Here is a 19,804-nt window from a genome sequence, read left to right as displayed (position 1 = left end):
CAATTCACACCTCTTTAACCTGGAATTAACCCTCTCTCTGGAACTGTAAAGACTTAATTACCTGCAAATGCTCGCATTCAAAGCATTGTCTTGCATCTTTGACTTTGTCTATATACATGTTTCTGGAACCTACCTCTTCATTCACCTGAGGAAGGAGCAGTGCTCCGAAAGCTAGTGTTTGAAACAAACCTGTTGGACTTTAACCTGGTGTTGTAAGACTTCTTACTGTGCTCACCCCAGTCCAACGCTGGCATCTCCATATCACCACTTTCCATATGCTCAGTTGTTTCATCCTTAATAATTGACTCCAGCATTTTCCCCACCACCAATGTCAGGCTATCCAGTCTATAATTCCCCATTTTCTTTCATCCTCCTTTTTTAAAAAGTGGGGCTACATTAGCTACCCTCCATCCATTGGAACTCTTCCAGAGTCTATAAAATGCTGGAAAATGATCACCAATTCATCCATTATTTTTAGGGCCACTTTCTTCAGTACTCTGGGAGGCAGAGCATCAGGCCCTGGGTACTTAACGGGTTTTAATCCATCAAGTTTCCCAAAACAATTTCCACACTAATAAGGATTTCCTTCAGTTTCTCCTTCATGCTAGAACCTCTGTCCCCTCGTATTTTGGAAGGTTATTGGTGTCTTCCTCTGTCCTCTGGCAGATGGAGTTTAATCCGGACAAATGTGAGGTAATGCATTTTGGAAGGTTTAATGCAGGTAGGGAATATACAGTGATTGGTAGAACCCTCAAGAGTATTGACAGTCAGAGAGATCTAGGTGTACAGGTCCACAGGTCAGTGAAAGGGGCAACACAGGTGGAGAAGGTAGTCAAGAAGGCATACGGCATGCTTGCCTTCATTGGCCGGGGCATCGAGTTTAAAAATTGACAAGTCAAAAATTGGCAGCACGGTAGCACAAGTCGATAGCACTGTGGCTTCACAGCGCTAGGGTCCCAGGTTCGATTCCCTGCTGGGGCACTGTCTGTGCCGAGTCTGCACGTTCTCCCCGTGTCTGCGTGGGTTTCCTCTGGGTGCTCCGGTTTCCTCCCACAGTCCAAAGACATGCAGGTAAGGTGGATTGGCCATGATAAATTGCCCTTAGTGACCAAAAAGGTTAGGAGGGGTGATTGGGTTACGGGGATGGTGTGGAAGTGAGGGCTTAAGTGAATCGGTGCAGAATCGATGGGCCGAATGGCCTCCTTCTGCACTATATGTTCTATATTGCAGCTGTATAGAACCTTAGTTAGGCCACACTTGGCGTATAGTGTTCAGTTTTGGTCACCACACTACCAGAAGGATGTGGAGGCTTTAGAGAGGGTGCAGAAGAGATTTACCAGGATGTTGCCTGGTAATGAGGGAATTAGCTATGAGGGGAGGTTGAATAAACTTGATTTGTTCTGACTGGAACGAAGGAGGTTGAGGGGCGACCTGATAGAGGTCTACAAAATTATGAGGGGCATAGACAGAGTGGATAGTCAGAGACTTTTTCCCAGGGTAGTGGGGTCAATTACTCGGGGGCATAGGTTTAAGGTGCGAGGCAAGTTTTTTTTACACAGAGGGTAGTGGGTGCCTGGAACTCGCTACCGGAGGAGGTAGTGGAAGCAGGGACGATCGGGACATTTAAGGGGCATCTTGACAAATACATGAATAGGATGGGAATAGAAGGATACGGACCCGGGAAGTGTAGAAGATTGTAGTTTAGTCGGGCAGCATGGTCGGCACGGGCTTGGAGGGCCGAAGGGCCTGTTCCTGTGCTGTACTTTTCTTTGTTCTTTGTTTGTTCGTGAAGACAGGTCCAAAATAATTGTTCAACTGCCATCACTTTGTTGCCCATTATGAATTCACCTAATTCTAACTGTAAAACATACATTTGTCTTCACCAGTTTTTTTCTCTTCCCATATCTATAGAAAATTTTGCAGTCAGTTTAAAAAAAAATTTAGAGTGCCCAATTTTTTTTGTCCAATTTAAAGGGCAATTTAGTGCAGCCAATCCACCTACCCTGCACATCTTTTGGTAGTGGGGGCAAAACCCATGCAAACACGGCGAGTGCACATTCTCCACACGGACAGTGACCCAGAGCCGGGATCGAACCTGGGACCTCGGCGCCGTGAGGCAGCAGTGCCAACCACTGCCGTCAGTTTTCTGTGTGTTCTGCAAGCTAACTCTCGTATTCTATTTTCCCCTTCCGAATTAAACCCTTTGTCCATCTCTGCTGAATTTTAAATTTATCCCAGTCCTTAGGCTTGTTGATTTTTCTGGCCAATTTATATGCCTCCTCTTTGGCTTTAACACAATCCCTCATTTCTCTTATTCACCTACCCCATCTTACTCTTGTGTCTGACAGGGATCTACAATTGTTGAAGTTCATCCATGTGTTCTTTAAATGTTAGGAATAATATGATCAGAGATAGTCAGCATGGCTTTGTGAAGGGTAGGTCATGCCTCACAAACCTTATAGAGTTCTTTGAGAAGGTGACTGAACAGGTAGACGAGGGTAGAGCAGTTGATGTGGTGTATATGGATTTCAGTAAAGCGTTTGATAAGGTTCCCCACGGTAGGCTATTGCAGAAAATACAGAGGCTGGGGATTGAGGGTGATTTAGAGATGTGGATCAGAAATTGGCTAGCTGAAAGAAGACAGAGGGTGGTGGTTGATGGGAAATGTTCAGACTGGAGTTCAGTTACAAGTGGCGTACCACAAGGATCTGTTCTGGGGCCGTTGCTGTTTTGAAATTTTTATCAATGACCTAGAGGAGGGCGCAGAAGGGTGGGTGAGTAAATTTGCAGACGACACTAAAGTCGGTGGTGTTGTCGACAGTGCGGAAGGATGTAGCAGGTTACAGAGGGACATAGATAAGCTGCAGAGCTGGGCTGAGAGGTGGCAAATGGAGTTTAATGTAGAGAAGTGTGAGGTGATTCACTTTGGAAGGAATAACAGGAATGCGGAATATTTGGCTAATGGTAAAGTTCTTGGAAGTGTGGATGAGCAGAGGGATCTAGGTGTCCATGTACATAGATCCCTGAAAGTTGCCCCCCAGGTTGATAGGGTTGTGAAGAAGGCCTATGGAGTGTTGGCCTTTATTGGTAGAGGGATTGAGTTCCGGAGTCATGAGGTCATGTTGCAGCTGTACAAAACTCTGGTACGGCCGCATTTGGAGTATTGCGTACAGTTCTGGTCACCGCATTATAGGAAGGACGTGGAAGCTTTGGAGCGGGTGCAGAGGAGATTTACCAGGATGTTGCCTGGTATGGAGGGAAAATCTTATGAGGAAAGGCTGATGGACTTGAGGTTGTTTTCGTTGGAGAGAAGAAGGTTAAGAGGAGACTTAATAGAGGCATACAAAATGATCAGGGGGTTAGATAGGGTGGACAGTGAGAGCCTTCTCCCGCGGATGGAAATGGCTAGCACGAGGGGACATAGCTTTAAACTGAGGGGTAATAGATATAGGACAGAGGTCAGAGGTAGGTTCTTTACGCAAAGAGTGGTGAGGCCGTGGAATGCCCTACCTGCAACAGTAGTGAACTCGCCAACATTGAGGGCATTTAAAAGTTTATTGGATAAGCATATGGATGATAATGGCATAGTGTAGGTTAGATGGCTTTTGTTTCGGTGCAACATCGTGGGCCAAAGGGCCTGTACTGCGCTGTATCGTTCTATGTTCTATGTCTGCCATTGCCTATCCACCGTCAACCCCTTGAGTATCCTTTGCCAGCTTATCCTAGCCAATCCACGTCTCATACCATCAAAGTTAGCTTTCTTTAAGTTCAGGACCCTAGTCTCAGACTTAACGGAGTCACAATCCAGCTTAATGAAGAATTATAACATAGTATGGTCACTCTTTCCTGACGGATCTTGCACCATTACGTTGCTAATTAATCCTCTCTCATTGCACAATATCCAGTCTAGGATGATGTGGATATGTTGGTGTTGGACTAGGGTGGGTACAGTAAGAAGTCTTACAACACCAGTTTAGAGTACAACAGGTTTATTTGGAATCACAAGCTTTCGGAGGGTAGCTCCTTCATCAGGTGAAAGCTCGTGATTCCAAATAACCTTGTTGGACTTTAGCCTGGTGTTGTAAGACAGTCTGGGATGACCTGCTCTCCAGATGGTTCCTCGACATATTGGTCGAGAATACCATCCCTTATACATTCCAGGAAATCCTCCCCCATCCCATTTTTATCAGTTTGATTAGCCCAGTCAATATGCAGTTTGAAGTCACCCATAATAACTGCTGTACCTTTACTGCACGCATCTCTAATTTCCTTATTGATGCCATCCCCGACCTCACAACTTCTGTTTGGTGGTCTGTACACAACTCTCACTAACATGTTTTGCCCTTTGGTGTTCCACAGCTCCACCCAGACAGATTCCACATTGTCCAGGCTAATGTCCTTCCCTCCTATTGCGTTAATCTCCTCTTTAACCAGCAATGCTGTCCCACCGCCCTTTCCTTTCCTTCTATCTTTCCTGAATATTGAATACCCCTGGATGTTGAGTTCCCATTATTGGTCACCCTGGAGACAGGGCTCTGTGATTCAAATTACATCATTTCCGTGAATGATTGTCAGTGCAGTTTATTCATCAACCTTATTACAAATGCTCCTCGCATTGCGAAAGAGCCTTCAGGCCTGTTTTTTGGACATTTATTGCCCTCTTAGAATTCTGATGTCATGCAGTGTTTTTTGATTTTTGTTTTTTGTTTCTCTGCCTTCCACTTTTTCCTTTCCTGTTTTTTATTTCTGTCCAGACCTTACTTTCCTCCGACTTCCTGCATCGGTTCCTATTCCCCTGTCACATTAGTTTAAACCCTCCCCAACAGCACTAGCAAACTCTCCCCCGAGGACATTGGTCCAGTCCTGCTCGGGTGCAGACTGTCCTGTTTGTACTGGTCTCACATCCCCCAGAACCGGTTCCAATGTCCCAGGGATTTGAATCCCTCCCTCTTGTACCATCCCTCAAGCCACGTATTTATCTTAGCTATCCTGTCATTCCTACTCTGACTAGCACATGGCACTGGTAGCAACCCCGAGATTACTACCTTTGAGGTCCTACTTTTTAGTTTAATTCCCAACTCCCTAAATTCAGCTTGTAGGACCTCATAACGTTTTTTTATCAATATTGTTGATGCCTAACCATCAGCTGACTGTTCACCCTCCTATATACTACTCTCTAAGTAACTCTTAATCTTTCCTTGCAACATCCATAAGACAAAAAGAACCATCTTTACAAAAAGACATCAGGTTTAACTTCACTACTGAGAAGTTACCACTTTGAAATTATCAAATGAACATTCATAAGCTTGCAGAGATTCATACACATCTTGCTGTGATTGCAGCTTTTCCAAATCTAAAAAATCAAATACACCCTGTAGCAAACAGCCTAAAGCGAAAGTAAAAGCAGACAGACAGCCTAACTCCACCCACACTGACATCACCGCTAAACACCCATTTCTTAAAGGTACATCCACTACAGAGATTTTTATAAACACCCATTTCTTAAACGTACTCTCACATGATACCTCCCCCCAAGAAAAAAAACCCATCAGCCATCAAAAATGATGGTTTCATTTTTCACTTTCCTTTAAGAAATATGGACAATGAATATATGTTTTTTTTTTAAACAAAACAAAACAAAACACAAACATTTAAGATAACAGAGTTCATGTTTGTTCTTCTTCCTCCAACTGGAATCCTTCTCGATTGAGTCTCTTTGGACAAGAAGGTCTTTGCACGATCCATCCATTTCTCTACACCTTGGCATTTCTCTTTAAAGTCAAATACATTATTTCAATCTGATCACAGAGTCCCTTGTAATTCTCCAACACAGGAGCATTGGTTATCACAGCTTTGAAATCATCAAATGAATATTCATAAGCTTGCAGAGATTCATACACATCTTGCTGTGATTGCAGCTTTTCCAAATCTAAAATGAAAGCAAATACACCCTGTAGCAAACAGCCTAAAGCGAAAGTAAAAGCAGACAGACTTTCCAGAATACCCTGCAGCCACTCCGAGACACACTTGACCCTTGCACCAGGGAGGTAACACACAAAGCTGGAGTCCCAAGTGGGACATTGTCCAAGGCTTTGTTAAAATCCAGATAAACTTGTGTACAAATTATCGTGGGAAGGGTAGGCCAACGTGGCTATCACAGTCCCTCATTGCTCTCCCCATGCTGGATACAAGCTAAGCCCAAAGTAAGAAACTGTGGCTCCTGGAAAACAAGCAAAAATGGAAAATGTTGGGACCATTTGGAAGGTCAGCCTGAACCTGAGGTGAGACTGGAGGAACCGTTTGTCACTCCTTATTGTGTCCATACCCCTCAGGATCTTAAATGCCTCGATCAAGTATCATCTCAGCCTTCTTTTGCATTGACGTTTGGTCAAACGATATCTAGAGTAACATAGTATCCCTACCGTGCAGAAGGAGGCCATTCGGCCCATCGAGTCTGCCAAGCCCTTTGAAAGAGCACCCTACCTAGATCCAATCCCCCGTCCTATTCCTGCAGCGCCACCCTAAGGCGCAATTTAGCATGGTCAATCCACCTAACCTGCACATCTTTGGACTGTGGGAGAAAATCGGAGCACCCGGAGGAAACCCACGGAGACACGGCAAGAATGTGCAAGCTCCACACAGGCAGTCACCCAAGGCTGGAATTGAACCTGGGTCCCTGCCGCTGTGCGGCAGTAGTGCTAACCACTGTGCCACCGTGCTGCCCCTATCCAATCTACTGTCATAGCGATAGTTCTTTATACCTGGAATCAGTCTTGTGAATCCCATCTGTACTGACCAATGCCTTCACATCCTTCCTTCAGTATAGCACCCAGAACTGGACACAGTCTCCAGATGAGGTCTACTAGTGTCTTAGAGAAGTTCAACAAGACCCTCGATTCCCGGTTAGGGAATGACGCTTTAGTGGTCGTGACGGTAGCACAGTGGTTAGCACTGTTGCTTCACAACTCCAGGGTCCCAGGTTCGATTCCCGGCTTGGGTCACTATCTGTGTGGAGTCTGCACGTTCTCTTTCGTGTCTGCATGGGTTTCCTCCCACAGTCCAAAGATGTGCTGGTTAGGTGGATTAGCCATGCTAAATTGCCCCTTAGAGTCCAAAAAGGTCAGGCGAGGTTACGGGGAGAGGGTGGATGTGTGGGCTGAATTCGGGTGCTCTTTCCAAGGGCTGGTGCAGACTCAATGAGCCGAATGGCCTCCTTGTGTACTGTAAATCCTATGGTTCTATAACCATAAAATTCTTACAGTGCAGAAGGAGACCATTCGGCTCATTGAAGCTGAAAGAACACCCTATCTAGTCCCACTCCATCTCCATAACCCCACTTAACCTGCACACCCTTGAACACAAATGGGCAATTTAGCATGGCCAATCCATCTAACTTGCACATCTGGGGACTGTGGGAGAAAACCGGAGCACCCAGAGGAAACCCACGCAGACACGGAGAATGTGCAAACTCCACACAGACAATGACCCAAGGCCAGAATTTAACCCGGGTCCCTGGTGCTGTGAGACCACTGTGCCACCCTGACCTCCTTACTCAATGCCTCTATTAATAAAGTCTAGGGTGCCTATATGCTTTATTCACTACACTCTGAAACAGACCGGTAATCTTCAATTACTTATTGTTATGGGCCAGGGTTTAGAGAGCCCCAAAGTGTATCATGGCGTTCATCTGACCAACAACTTTGAATAGATTGTGGTTAGGGAGAGCACATGGGCCCACTCTGCAGGTGTGATGCAACAGAAATCTACAGTACTTTTAAATTAAAACATTATTTATTTATGAAACCAGTTAACAGTTTATGAACCCACAGTAAACATCTTAACAACTATCAACACCAATCAATCCCCCAAATACAGTACTAAGTAACTCTTAATCTTTCCTTGCAACATCCATAAGACAAAAAGAACCATCTTTACAGAAAGGCATCAGGTTTAACTTCACTACTGAGAAGTTACCACTTTGAAATCATCAAATGAACATTCATAAGCTTGCAGAGATTCATACACATCTTGCTGTGATTGCAGCTTTTCCAAATCTAAAACAAAACCAAATACACCCTGTAGCAAACAGCCTAAAACGAAAGTAAAAGCAGACAGACAGCCTAACTCCACCCACACTGACATCATCGCTAAACACCCATTTCTTAAAGGTACATCCACTACAGAGATTTTTATAAACACCCATTTCTTAAACGTACTCTCATATGATACCTCCCCCCAAGAAAAAAAACCATCAGCCATCAAAAATGATGGTTTCATTTTTCACTTTCCTTTAAGAAATATGGACAATGAATATGTTTTTTTTTAAACAAAACAAAACACAAACATTTAAGATGTTTGTTCTTCTTCCTCCAACTGGAATCCTTCTCGATTGAGTCTCTTTGGACAAGAAGGTCTTTGCACGATCCATCCATTTCTCTACGCCTTGGCATTTCTCTTTAAAGTCAAATACATTATTTCAATCTGATCACAGAGTCCCTTGTAATTCTCCAACACAGGAACATTGGTTATCACAGCTTTAAGGCAGTCAAATGCCTGTTGAAACCCCGCTGTCCACTGAAATGTTCAACGTTTCTTCAGCAAGTCCATCAGTGGAGCAACCACGTGGCAAAACTCTGCCACAAATGTCCGATCAAATCCACTCATGCCAAGAAATCGCATTATTTCCCTTCGTGTCGAGGGTATTAGAAACTCCTCAATTACTTTTGTTTTCACATCCCGTGTGACCATTCGACCCTGTCCGATTATATGGCCAAGGAAAGTGACTTGGGCTTTTCCAAATTCACTTTTGGCTAGGTTTACCACCATACCGCCTCCTGAAGTCGACTGAATAACTCCACCAGATGTTTTAAATGTTCTTTCCATGTCTGGCTGAAAATAACCAGATCGTCGATGTATACCGCACAATTGGGTAATCCTGAAACGACTTTGTCAGTTAACCGTTGAAATGTGGCTGGGGCGTTTTTCATGCCAAATGGCATAACTTTGAATTTGGTATATACCATCTGGAGTCACAAAAGCTGAAATCTCCTTCCCCCATTCGGATAAAGGTACCTGCCAGTAACCGTTAAATAAATCCAGTTTGGAAATAAAAGCTGATTGTCCCACTTTCTCAATGCAATCCTCCAAACGTGGGATAGGATAAGAGTCCGTTCTTTGTAACCGCATTAACCTTTCTATAGTCCACACACAACCGTTGGGTACCGTCTGGTTTAGGTACCATCACTATGGGTGAGCTCCATTGGCTGCAACCCACTTCAATTATGCCATTTTTAAGCATACTCTCAATTTCTTTGTTAACCTGGGTTAAGTCTATATGGATGTTGTTTGATTGGAACAGTATTTCCCACATCTACATCATGTATGCCATTTTAGTACTTTCCAATTTATCTCCACAAACTTGCCCATGTGATACAATAACTCTTTCAGTCAGTCCGTTTTTCCTCTGGAAGGTAACTCAACAATTTATCCCAATTTTTAAGAACATACTCGTTTTGCAATTTAATTAGAGGTATGTCAAATTCAAAATCATCTGGATTTAATTTGTAACTTTGAGTTATAATCATTAAAACCTCCCCCCTTTTGCTCTCATTCCCTTTCAAAGTAGCTTTTAAACATATTCACATGACACACTCGGTCAGTTTTCCTTCTATCTGCCGTTGTATTTTTAAAAATATTTTTATTCTCCATTTTCACATTTTCTACAGAATATACACCCCACCAACAAACAGTAAACAGTAACGAATATAATGTCAATCCCCTTATCAATGACAACGATACCATCCTCCCACCCCCCCCCCAAGCAACGGTCCACCTGACATTATATGCATTAAATAAAACAAACCCTCCCAAGGTGGGAAAAGTCATGAAAAAAGAAAAAGAAATCAGGAATCGCCTATGGTCACCATTGACATATACAGTCCACCCCCCGAATATTCAATGCTATCCAATCCCCGAAAGAGTACCGTGAATGACACCCATGAATTGTAGACACCCCACCCCCCTCCCAGACTCCTCCCCTCGACTTCCTCTTGTAAACTCCTCCCCCCAACCTCGGTTCCTTCATCCAACCTTTCACCCTGGCTAGACTCTCCAAAACTGTTCTACCAGGCTCCGATGGCCGCACCCCCTCCCCCACCTCACTCCCGTTCACTGGCCGGCTTAAACCGGCCAGGGTGGAGGCCCCCACCCGGGTCTCCTTCCCCCTTGCCCGGTTCCAGGAAAACCAAGAAATCTCCTTTAGCACACAACCCCAGCATACACACCCAAACCCCAAAGAACCATCATTGCAAATGAAAGTCTCATCTCTTCCCTTGTCCAAATATATACAGCGTCAACTCATTTAGTACATACACCAACACGCAGTGAAAAAATAAAGTTACATGAGGCTACATCGGTACACGACCATTTCTCAATTCTGTCACAGTCCTTCTGCCTTCGCAAACTCCTCCGCTGCTTCCGCCGTCCCAAAATAAAAGTTCTTGGATTTGTAGGTCACCCTCAACTTAGCTGGATATACTATGCCGCACTGCAGCTTGCTGATGTACAGTGCCTTCTTCACCCGGCTGAAGGCAGCCCGTCTCCTCGCCAGCTCCACCGTAAAGTCCTGGTATATTTGTATACCAGCTCCAGCCCACTGCACCTCCCGCTTCTGCTTTGCCCAGCACAGGACTTTCTCCTTTACACTATACCTACGGAAACACAGTTACTACTCTTGGCGGCTCACTCGCCTTTGGTATAGGCTTCCACGACCGATAAGCCCGATCCAGTTCATATCGGGAGGGATTGTCCCCCTCCCCCAATAGCTTCGCCAACACAGTGGCAAAATACTCCATTGGCCTCGGGCTTTCCATCCCTTTGGGCAGACCCACAATCCTCAGATTCTGTCGCCTGGATCTGTTTTCCAGGTATTCCATTTTGGCCCACAGACCCTTGTTGGTCTCTATCACCCTCCGCAACTCCTTCCCCATCGAGGTGAGTTGATCACTGTGCCTCTTCCACATGCTTCAGTGTCTCACCTTGCTCCCGCACCTCCGCCACTGCGCTTGATACCGCCGCCCTCAGCGGGGCAATCGCCTCCTCCACCAGCACTTTCAATACCTCCCCTTCTCCTTCTTCATTGCTTCCATGTGTTTTGTGAACTGGTTTTCAAGTTCCACAGCCATCACCTTGGTCATTTCTTCTGCCATGAACAATGCGGCCTCCCCTGGTGCTCCAGCCTCAGCTTTCCTTACAGTTCCTGCGCTGACTTTTTCACTCGCCGGTGGACTTCCGTTAACCCCTTTTTCACAGCCGTTTTTCTCCCAAACTTGGAATTTCTCCTCCCTGGGCCTTCTTACAGCCTTTTCAGCCTCCGCTGCCCCCGGGACCGGGCGTCAAAACTCCGAAATTCCTATTCCCAAGCGGGAGCCCTCCAGTGTGCGGCTGCCTCCCGCCGTCATCGGAAGTCCGATCTGGCGTTCTGACCACATAATTCATCTCACTTAATTTCCTTTCAATCTAATAAGGTCCACAAAACTTTGCTTTTAAAGGTTCATCTACCACTGGTAACAATACTAAAACTTTATCTCCACTGGCAAAACTATGAAATTTTGATTCCTTGTTTGCTACCCGTTTCATCACATTTTGTGCAACTTTTAAATGCTATCTAGCCAATTCACCTGCTCTATTTAATCGTTCCCTAAAATTTGACACGTAATCCAATAATGTAAGTTCTGATTTCTCACTCACCAATTTTTCCTTCATCAAATTAAGTGGTCTTCTGACCTCATGACCAAAAATTAGTTCAAAAGGACTGGATTTGGTTGACTTCATTCGGTGCATACCAAATTGCAAACAGTACGAATGGAATTCCTTTATCCCAATCCTCTGGATAATCTTGACAATAAGCCCTCAACATTGTCTTTAATGTCTGATGCCACCTTACTAACGCTCCCTGCGATTCTGGATGGTACGCAGTTGATTTAAATTGTTTTATTCCAAAGCTATCCATAACTTCTTTGAACAACCTTGAGGTAAAATTTGATCCTTGATCCGATTGTATTTCTGTGGGTAGTCCATATCTAATAAAGAATTTAAGTAACTCCTCCACAATCTTTTTAGCTGTAATATTACGTATTGGAATGGCCTCTGGAAACCTAGTGGACACATCCATTATAGTCCAAAGATATTGATTCCCACTTTTCATTTTGGGAAGCGGTCCTATGTAATCAATTAAGACCCTTGTAAAAGGTTCCTCAAATGCTGGAATGGGTATTAAGGGTGTTGGTTTTATCACTGCTTGAGGTTTCCCGATCACTTGACATGTGTGACATGATCGACAAAATTTAATTACATCTTTATGTCATCCAGGCCAATAAAAATGTTTTTGTGTTTTAGCTTGAGTTTCCCTTACTCCCAAATGACCTCCCACTGGTACGGCATGTGCAACTCACAACACCTCCTTTCTATACCCTACCGGCAATACTACTTGATGAACTTCTGCCCACTTTTCATCCACCTGCATATGTAAAGGTCTCCATTTCCTCATCAAGACATCATTTTTACGGTAATACCACTCCGATATACATTCAGATTCCTCTTTCTGATACATCCATTTTATTTCTATATCTTTCTGTTGTAACTCTGCCAATTTTCCTAAATTAAAAATATCCACCACATCCTCCACCTGTTCTTGTTCTTTTTCAACCATCTGATCAAAAATCGATTCTGATAATTGCACTTCAGCTTCACGCTTTGAATTCTCCTCTTGTCTTAACCTGTCACTTTGCGACCTTGTTACTACACAATCTGGGAAAAATCCCAGGATACTCGTCCTTCAACTCTTCAGTTGTCTGATTTTCCACTGGCTTATCACCCACAGTAGGCATCACTCCCACCTGCGATCTAGCTATATCATTACCCAAGATAAACTGTATTCCCAGGAACAGTCCAGACAAGACTGTTTCTCTTTTACTCCTACCCACCTCTTCACCACTCTTCACTGGACTTTCCAACCTTACTTTATATAATGGAACACTACTCTTCTCATCCTGAATTCCACATATTACCACCTTTTCTGGCAACATTCTTCCCAAAGTACATAACTACTCATCTCTTACCATTAAACATTGACAAGCTCCCGTATCTCTTAGAATTATGACTGCTTTACCTGCTCCTTCTGGTACACATGAGTAAACTTTACCCACACAAGTAAATTCTTTAAAGACATCTGGCACCTTCTTATCAATCACCTCTTGATCAGGCTATACAACCTTTGCACCTCCTTCGCTTCACTTCGGCTTTCCTTTACCACTTTAACAAACCCCACTGTCTTATCCTGTTTTACCACATCAGCCTTCCCAGTGCTTTTCTTCAACCACCAACACTGTGACTTTCCATGGCCTAGTTTATTACAGTGAAAACATTTGAAACTTTTCATTTCTTTTCCACCCTCCTGGATTTCTTTTTTAGTCTGAGGTACTCTCCTTATTATCGCCCATCAGATCTCCTTTACCACTTGAGTATTTCACATGTCCACAGTTTCTATCCCTCACATGCTGAAACTGATGTCGGAAACCAAATTTTCATTGATGAACTAATTCAGAATCATCTGCCATTTCTGCTGCTAATCTCACAGTTTTAACCCTCGGCTCTTCCACATGAGTTCTCACTACTTCAGGAAATGAATTTTTAAACTCCTCCAAAAGTGTAATTTCACTGAGAGCTTCATATTTTTGGTCTATTTTCAAAGCCCTTATCCACTGATCAAAATTACTCTATTTGATCCTTTCAAACTCCATGTATGTTTGACCAAATTCTTGCCTTAAATTTCTAAACCTTTGTCTGTAGGTTTCAGGCACTAGTTCTTATGCACCCAAGGTGGATTTTTTCACCTCCTCCGGTACTTCAAACACTTCACGAGCCCTACCTACCAGTTTTGTTTGAATCAGTAATACCCACATGTCCGGTGGCCATTTCATTTGTTTTGCCACCTTCTCAAATGAAATGAAAAAGGCTTCTATCTCCTTCTCGTCAAACATTGGCAATGCTTGAACATATTTAAATAGATCCCCACCAAGCCTTCGACTATGACGCTCTTTCTCACTATCCTCATCACTATCATCCAACTGTACGTTTCCCTTTGCGTCCGCCAATTTTAACTGACTGTCATGTTTCATGGCTATTTTCTGAAGTTCAAACTCTTTCTCTTTCTCTTTTTCCATGATCTGTATCTCCCTTTCTCTTTCTTTTTGTTCCGCTTGGAGTATTCTTTCTTTTTTCCTTTCTTCACTCTCTTTTTCCTCTCTATCTCTTTCGTATTCAAGCTGTTTTAATTCTTTCTCATGTTCCATTTGTTTAATTTGTAACTGAATTTTTGCCATTTCCACTGAGTTAGACTGTATCTCAGGCAATTTTAAATGCTTAGCCACTGCCATAATTACCTCATCTTTTCACATTTTGTCAGGTAATGTTAACTGCAATGTTTCTGCCAACTCTAAAAACCTGCTTTTAGTCTCTGTCCGTAAGGTACTGCGTGTGACCATCTCCACCCTCAAAAACTTCAGAGCCTCTGAAAGAACCATTGCCCACAACACACTCCCTACTTAAACTAAAATACCACACCTGAAAAGCAACCACAATGTGCTCACCCCTCACTGTCTTTAAGTTCACAAAGCCAACCCAATAGATAGACTTTTTGGGCAGCACGGTAGCACAAGTGATTAGCACTGCGGCTTCACAGCGCCAGGTTCCCAGGTTCGATTCCCTGCTGGGTCACTGTCTATGCAGAGTCTGCACGTTCTCCCTGTGTCTGCGTGGGTTTCCTCCGGGTGCTCCGGTTTCCTCCCACAATCCAAAGACGTGCAGGTTAGGTGGATTGGCCATTCTAAATTGCCCTCAGTGACCAAAAAAGGTTAGGAGGGGTTATTGGGTTACGGGGATACGGTGGAAGTGAGGGCTTAAATGGGCCAGTGCAGACTCGATGGGCTGAATGGCCTCCTTCTGCACTGTATGTTCTATATTCTGTGTTATCCCCCTCGGGCCCTCAATTTGTTATGGGCCAGGGTTTAGAGAGCCCCAAAGTGTATCATGGAGTTCACCTGACCCACAACTTTGAATAGATTGTGGTTATGGGGAGCACATGGCCCTATTCTGCAGGTGTGATGCACCAGAAATCAACAGTACTTTTAAATTAAAACAATGTTTATTTATGAAACCAGTTCACACTTTATAAACCCACAGTAAATATTTTAACAACTATCAACACCAATAAATCCCCCAAAGAATACAGTATTCGCTAAGTAACATCCATCAGACAAAAAGAACCCTCTTTATAGAAAGACATCAAGTTTAACTTCACTACTGAGAGGTTACCACTTTTAAATCATCAAATGAACATTCATAAGCTTGCAGAGATTCATACACATCTTGCTGTGATTTCTTCAAGGTACATCCACTAGATATTTTTATAAACACCCATATCTTAAAGTTACTCTCACATGACACGTATGTACATAGACACGGAGGTCCCTTTGTTCCTGCATCTCTTTTAGAGTTTCTCTCTTTATTTTGTCCTGTCTCTACACATTTTACTCTCCATTTTCCTGCCAAAATGAATCACCTCACACTTCTCTGCATTGAACTTCATCTGCCACCAGTCTGCCCAATCCACCAACATGTCTGTGTCCTTTTGAAGTTCAAGACTATCCTCATCCTAGTTTTAAAAAAAATAAATGTAGAGTACCCAATTATTTTTTCCAATTAAGGGGCAATTTAGTGTGCCAATCCACCTACCCTGCATATTTTTGGGATGAGACCCGTGCAGGTACGGGAAGAATATGCAAACTCCACACGGACAGTGACCCGGGGCCGGGATCGAACCCTGATCCTCGGCACCATGAGACAGCAGTGCTAACCACTGCACCACTGTGCCGCCCACAATCCTCATCATAGTTGACATCATTTTCAATTTTCGTATCATCCGCAAATTGAGAGACCAGTGATATAATATGGCAGCAAATTAAAGGACCAGATCATTCATTTAGGTGATGTTGGTTCGGGTATAAATGTTGGTCAGGACATCGGGAAGAACTCCCCAGCTCTTTCCTCGAATAAGGCCATGAGATCTTTTACATTTCTCTGAGAGGATAGGTGTATATGGTTAGAATAGAATAGCAAGAAGGTGGAGGGAAAGTGGGCAATTTGGCCAAGCAGAGGGAATTGCTGTGGACCAGGAATCTAGAGGAAGGAAGGCAGGATGTGGGTGATCTCAGTGACACTAGCCCAGCCCCCTCCACTCCCCAGTGGCTTTGGTGCAGCCAACTTCCATTTTCAGCAACCATTCTGTGGGAAAATGGAAGATCTAAAGCTGTAAAACGTTCAGTGTTATTGTATTGGCTACACCCCTGAGGTCCACTTGCCTTTCTTCATCTACATTCCCAGGCCACAGTCCTATTTTCGCAAAATTTTCCGTGCTTCCCTCCTCTAGACCCATCTTGTTTCTCCACTTGTTCTATTGTTACCTCCTTTTACCATACACCATTGTGTATTGTCGTTAATCCTTCCTGCTTTCTACCCTATTACAGACCTTCTCTGTTGTTGTTTCACAGTTGCCTCCAGACCTGATGGATGCTTGTAGCGTTTTAGTTTCTTGTTATCTCTGCCCTTATATCCAAAATATTGCAGATCAGTACCTCGGCCCACAGAGTTCAAGTGTTGCAGGATTTCCTCTTTGATACAGTATCCAATCTGTGGCTTCACAGAGATATCTTCAATGCACTTGTGCCAATTCTCCACACTGTCAACGGAACAGTTCTCCACATATTTCACAAAATCACCCACGGACAGTCCTCTTGGTCCACTGGCTGGGGAATTCTGAGAAACAAAAGGTATGTGTAGTGGTGATATCATGGTAGTGTTGCAATTCACCGAATGACCACTAGGAGTCTCATTAGTATACAGGTGACCCCAGACTGACCGGAGAGCTGGAAGAGAGTGGTTGCTTGTGTATGTTAATACTGTTATCCATCTGTTGTTTTGTATATAGTTGGCCCACAGTTTAAAAAAAAATTTTATTCTCTTTTTTCACATTTTCTCCCAAATTTACACCCACCAACAATAAACAATAATCAGTAACAAATATGTCAATCCCCATATCAATAACAACAATCCCATCCTCCCACCAAACCCCAAACATTAGCCCGCATGTTCACACAAACAAATGACAAAAAGGAATCAGGGATCACCCATAGTCACCATTAATACACACAGCCCCCCTCCCCCCCTACCCAACCGCCACAATTAATATTCAATGTTATCCAGTTCTTGAAAGTGCATAATGAATAATGACCTTTAATTGTAGAACCTCTCCATCCTTTCCCTCAGTTCAAACTTAACCTTCTCAAGAGTCAAGAATTCCAACAGGTTGCCCCGCCACGCCAGGGCACAGGGTGGAGAGGTTGCTCTCCAACCTATCAGGATCCGCCTTCGGGCGATCAACGAGGCAAAGGCTACAACATCTGCCTCCCCACCCGTTTCCAACCCTGGCTGGTCCGACACCCCAAATATGGCCTCCCGGGGGCCCGGGTCCAGTTTCACGTGCACCACTTTAGAAAGTACCCTAAAAACCACCTTCCAGTAATCCTCTAGCTTTGGACAGGACCAAAACATATGAACGTGATTAGTGGGGCCCCCCCGCAACGTTCACACACATCTTCTACTCCTTCAAAGAATCGGCTCATCCTCGCCCTCGTGAGGTGTGCTCTGTATACCACCTTCAGCTGTATCAGCCCCAACCTCGTGCACGAGGTGGAGGTGTTCACTCTCTGGAGCACCTCACACCAGAACCCCTCCTCCATGTCCTCTCCCAACTCTTCCTCCCACTTTGCTTTGACCCCTTCCAGTGCTGCCTTCTCCTCTTCCAAAATAGCTCCATAAACCGCTGACACTACCCCCTTCTACAGTCCCCCTGTCGTTAGCACCTCCTCCAGCAATGTGGAGGCCGGCTCCACCGGGAAGCTCTGCATCTCCTTTCTGGCAAAATCTCGAACCTGCATGTATCTAAACATTTCCCCCTGCTCCAGCCCATACTTCACATCCAGCTCCTTCAATCCTGCAAACCAACCCCTAATAAACAAATCTTTTAGTGTCTTAATCCCCTTCTCCTTCCATTTCCGAAAATTTCCATCCCACTTCCCTGGCTCAAATCTGTGGTTCCCCTGAATCGGCATTTCCCTTGACCCTGCCCTCAACCCAAAGTGTTGGCGAAACTGCCTCCAGATTTTCAATGAAGCTATTATTACCAGACTCCCTGAGTATTTCCCCAGAGCTAACGGGAGCGGCGCTGTTGCTAGTGCTTTCAGCCCCGACCCCTTGCACAAACTCTCCTCCATTCTGACCCACTGGGAATCAACCCCTCTGACCCAGCTCCGCACTTTCTCCACATTCGCCGCCCAGTAGTAATACATAAGGTTCGATACTTGCCCACAGTTAATGTTGATAAATCGTTTATCGCTTTAGCTGCAAATGTTATTGTAATATAAATCAGGCGATCTGACAAGAACATTACACATGTGATTAAATATACCAACAGTTTGACCTACATGTTTTGTTTACACCTCATCTCGCAAAGCTTGTTCTGATCTACGCACTGCAACTAAGAAAAGGTTGCATTGGTTAGGTTTTTATTCCTTGAGTATTGAAAATTAAGAAGTTATCCAATCAAGATGTTTTAGATGAAAAGAGTTTACTAAAGTAGGTAGAGAGAAACTATTTTCTCTGGTGAACAGCGCCCAGATCAAGGGGGCACAATCTTAAAATGAGAGTTAGATTATTCACGGGTGACACCAGGAAGCAAGAACAGTAGCAGAAATCTGGAAGTTGTCTCCAAAAGGCTGTTGAGGCTCAGGGTCATAAGGACACGAGAAAGACTAGGAGTAGGCCCAACAAACTAGCTCCATCATTCAACAAGATCATGGCTGAACACTTACATTAATTACACTTCCGTGACCACTCCCCATATCCTGATTCCCTTAGTGTCCAAGAATCTATTTTTTTTTAAAAATATATTTTATTGAAAATTTTTTCCTGAACAACATTTTTCCCGCTTACAAAACAAATGAAACGATAACAATAACAAAACAGAAATTTTTAACTTTTTAACAATAATAATAATAATAATGCACAAGTAACAAAACCCCATACTCTATTGACCTATACTCAACTAAACCTCCACCCCCCCCCCCCCCCCCACCCCCCCCCCTGGGTTGCTGCTGCTGGTCATCTGTCTTCCCTCTAACGTTCCCCTAGGTAGTCGAGAAATGGCTGCCACCGCCTGGTGAACCCTTGAGCCGATCCTCTCAGGGCAAACTTTATCTGCTCCAGTTTAATAAACCCCGCCATATCGTTTACCCAGGCCTCCAGTCCGGGGGGTTTCGCCTCCTTCCACGAGTAGGATCCTGCGCCGGGCTACGAGGGACGCAAAGGCCATGACATCGGCCTCTTTCGCCTCCTGCACTCCCGGCTCTTCCGCAACTCCAAATAGAGCTAACCCCCAGCTTGGTTTGACCCGGGCATTCACCACCTGCGAGATCACTCCCGTCACTCCCTTCCAATATCCTACCAGTGCCGGGCACGCCCAAAACATATGTGTGTGGTTTGCCGGGCTCCCGCCACACCTCCCACATCTGTTCTCCACTCCAAAGAACCTGCTCAATCTTGCCCCCGTTATGTGTGCTCTATGTAGCACCTTAAATTGAATCAGGCTAAGCCTGGCGCATGAGGAAGAGGAGTTTACCCTGCTTAGGGC

General features: G+C 44.3%; 1 protein-coding gene across 1 annotated transcript in view; it reads right to left on the bottom strand.

Annotated features, from left to right (window-relative positions):
• The window catches only part of mbtps2 (membrane-bound transcription factor peptidase, site 2), a 194,774-nt gene that overhangs the window by 67,265 nt on the left and 107,705 nt on the right, over nucleotides 1-19,804 (bottom strand). The window contains exon 7 of the mRNA XM_072514446.1: nucleotides 16,692-16,872. Within this exon, the coding sequence (XP_072370547.1) occupies nucleotides 16,692-16,872 (181 nt within the window). The remainder of the gene's footprint in view (nucleotides 1-16,691; nucleotides 16,873-19,804) is intronic.

This window comes from Scyliorhinus torazame, chromosome 8 (assembly GCF_047496885.1).
Source record: "Scyliorhinus torazame isolate Kashiwa2021f chromosome 8, sScyTor2.1, whole genome shotgun sequence".
Taxonomy (NCBI): domain Eukaryota; kingdom Metazoa; phylum Chordata; class Chondrichthyes; order Carcharhiniformes; family Scyliorhinidae; genus Scyliorhinus; species Scyliorhinus torazame.
This window is presented reverse-complemented; position numbering and strand designations above follow the sequence as displayed.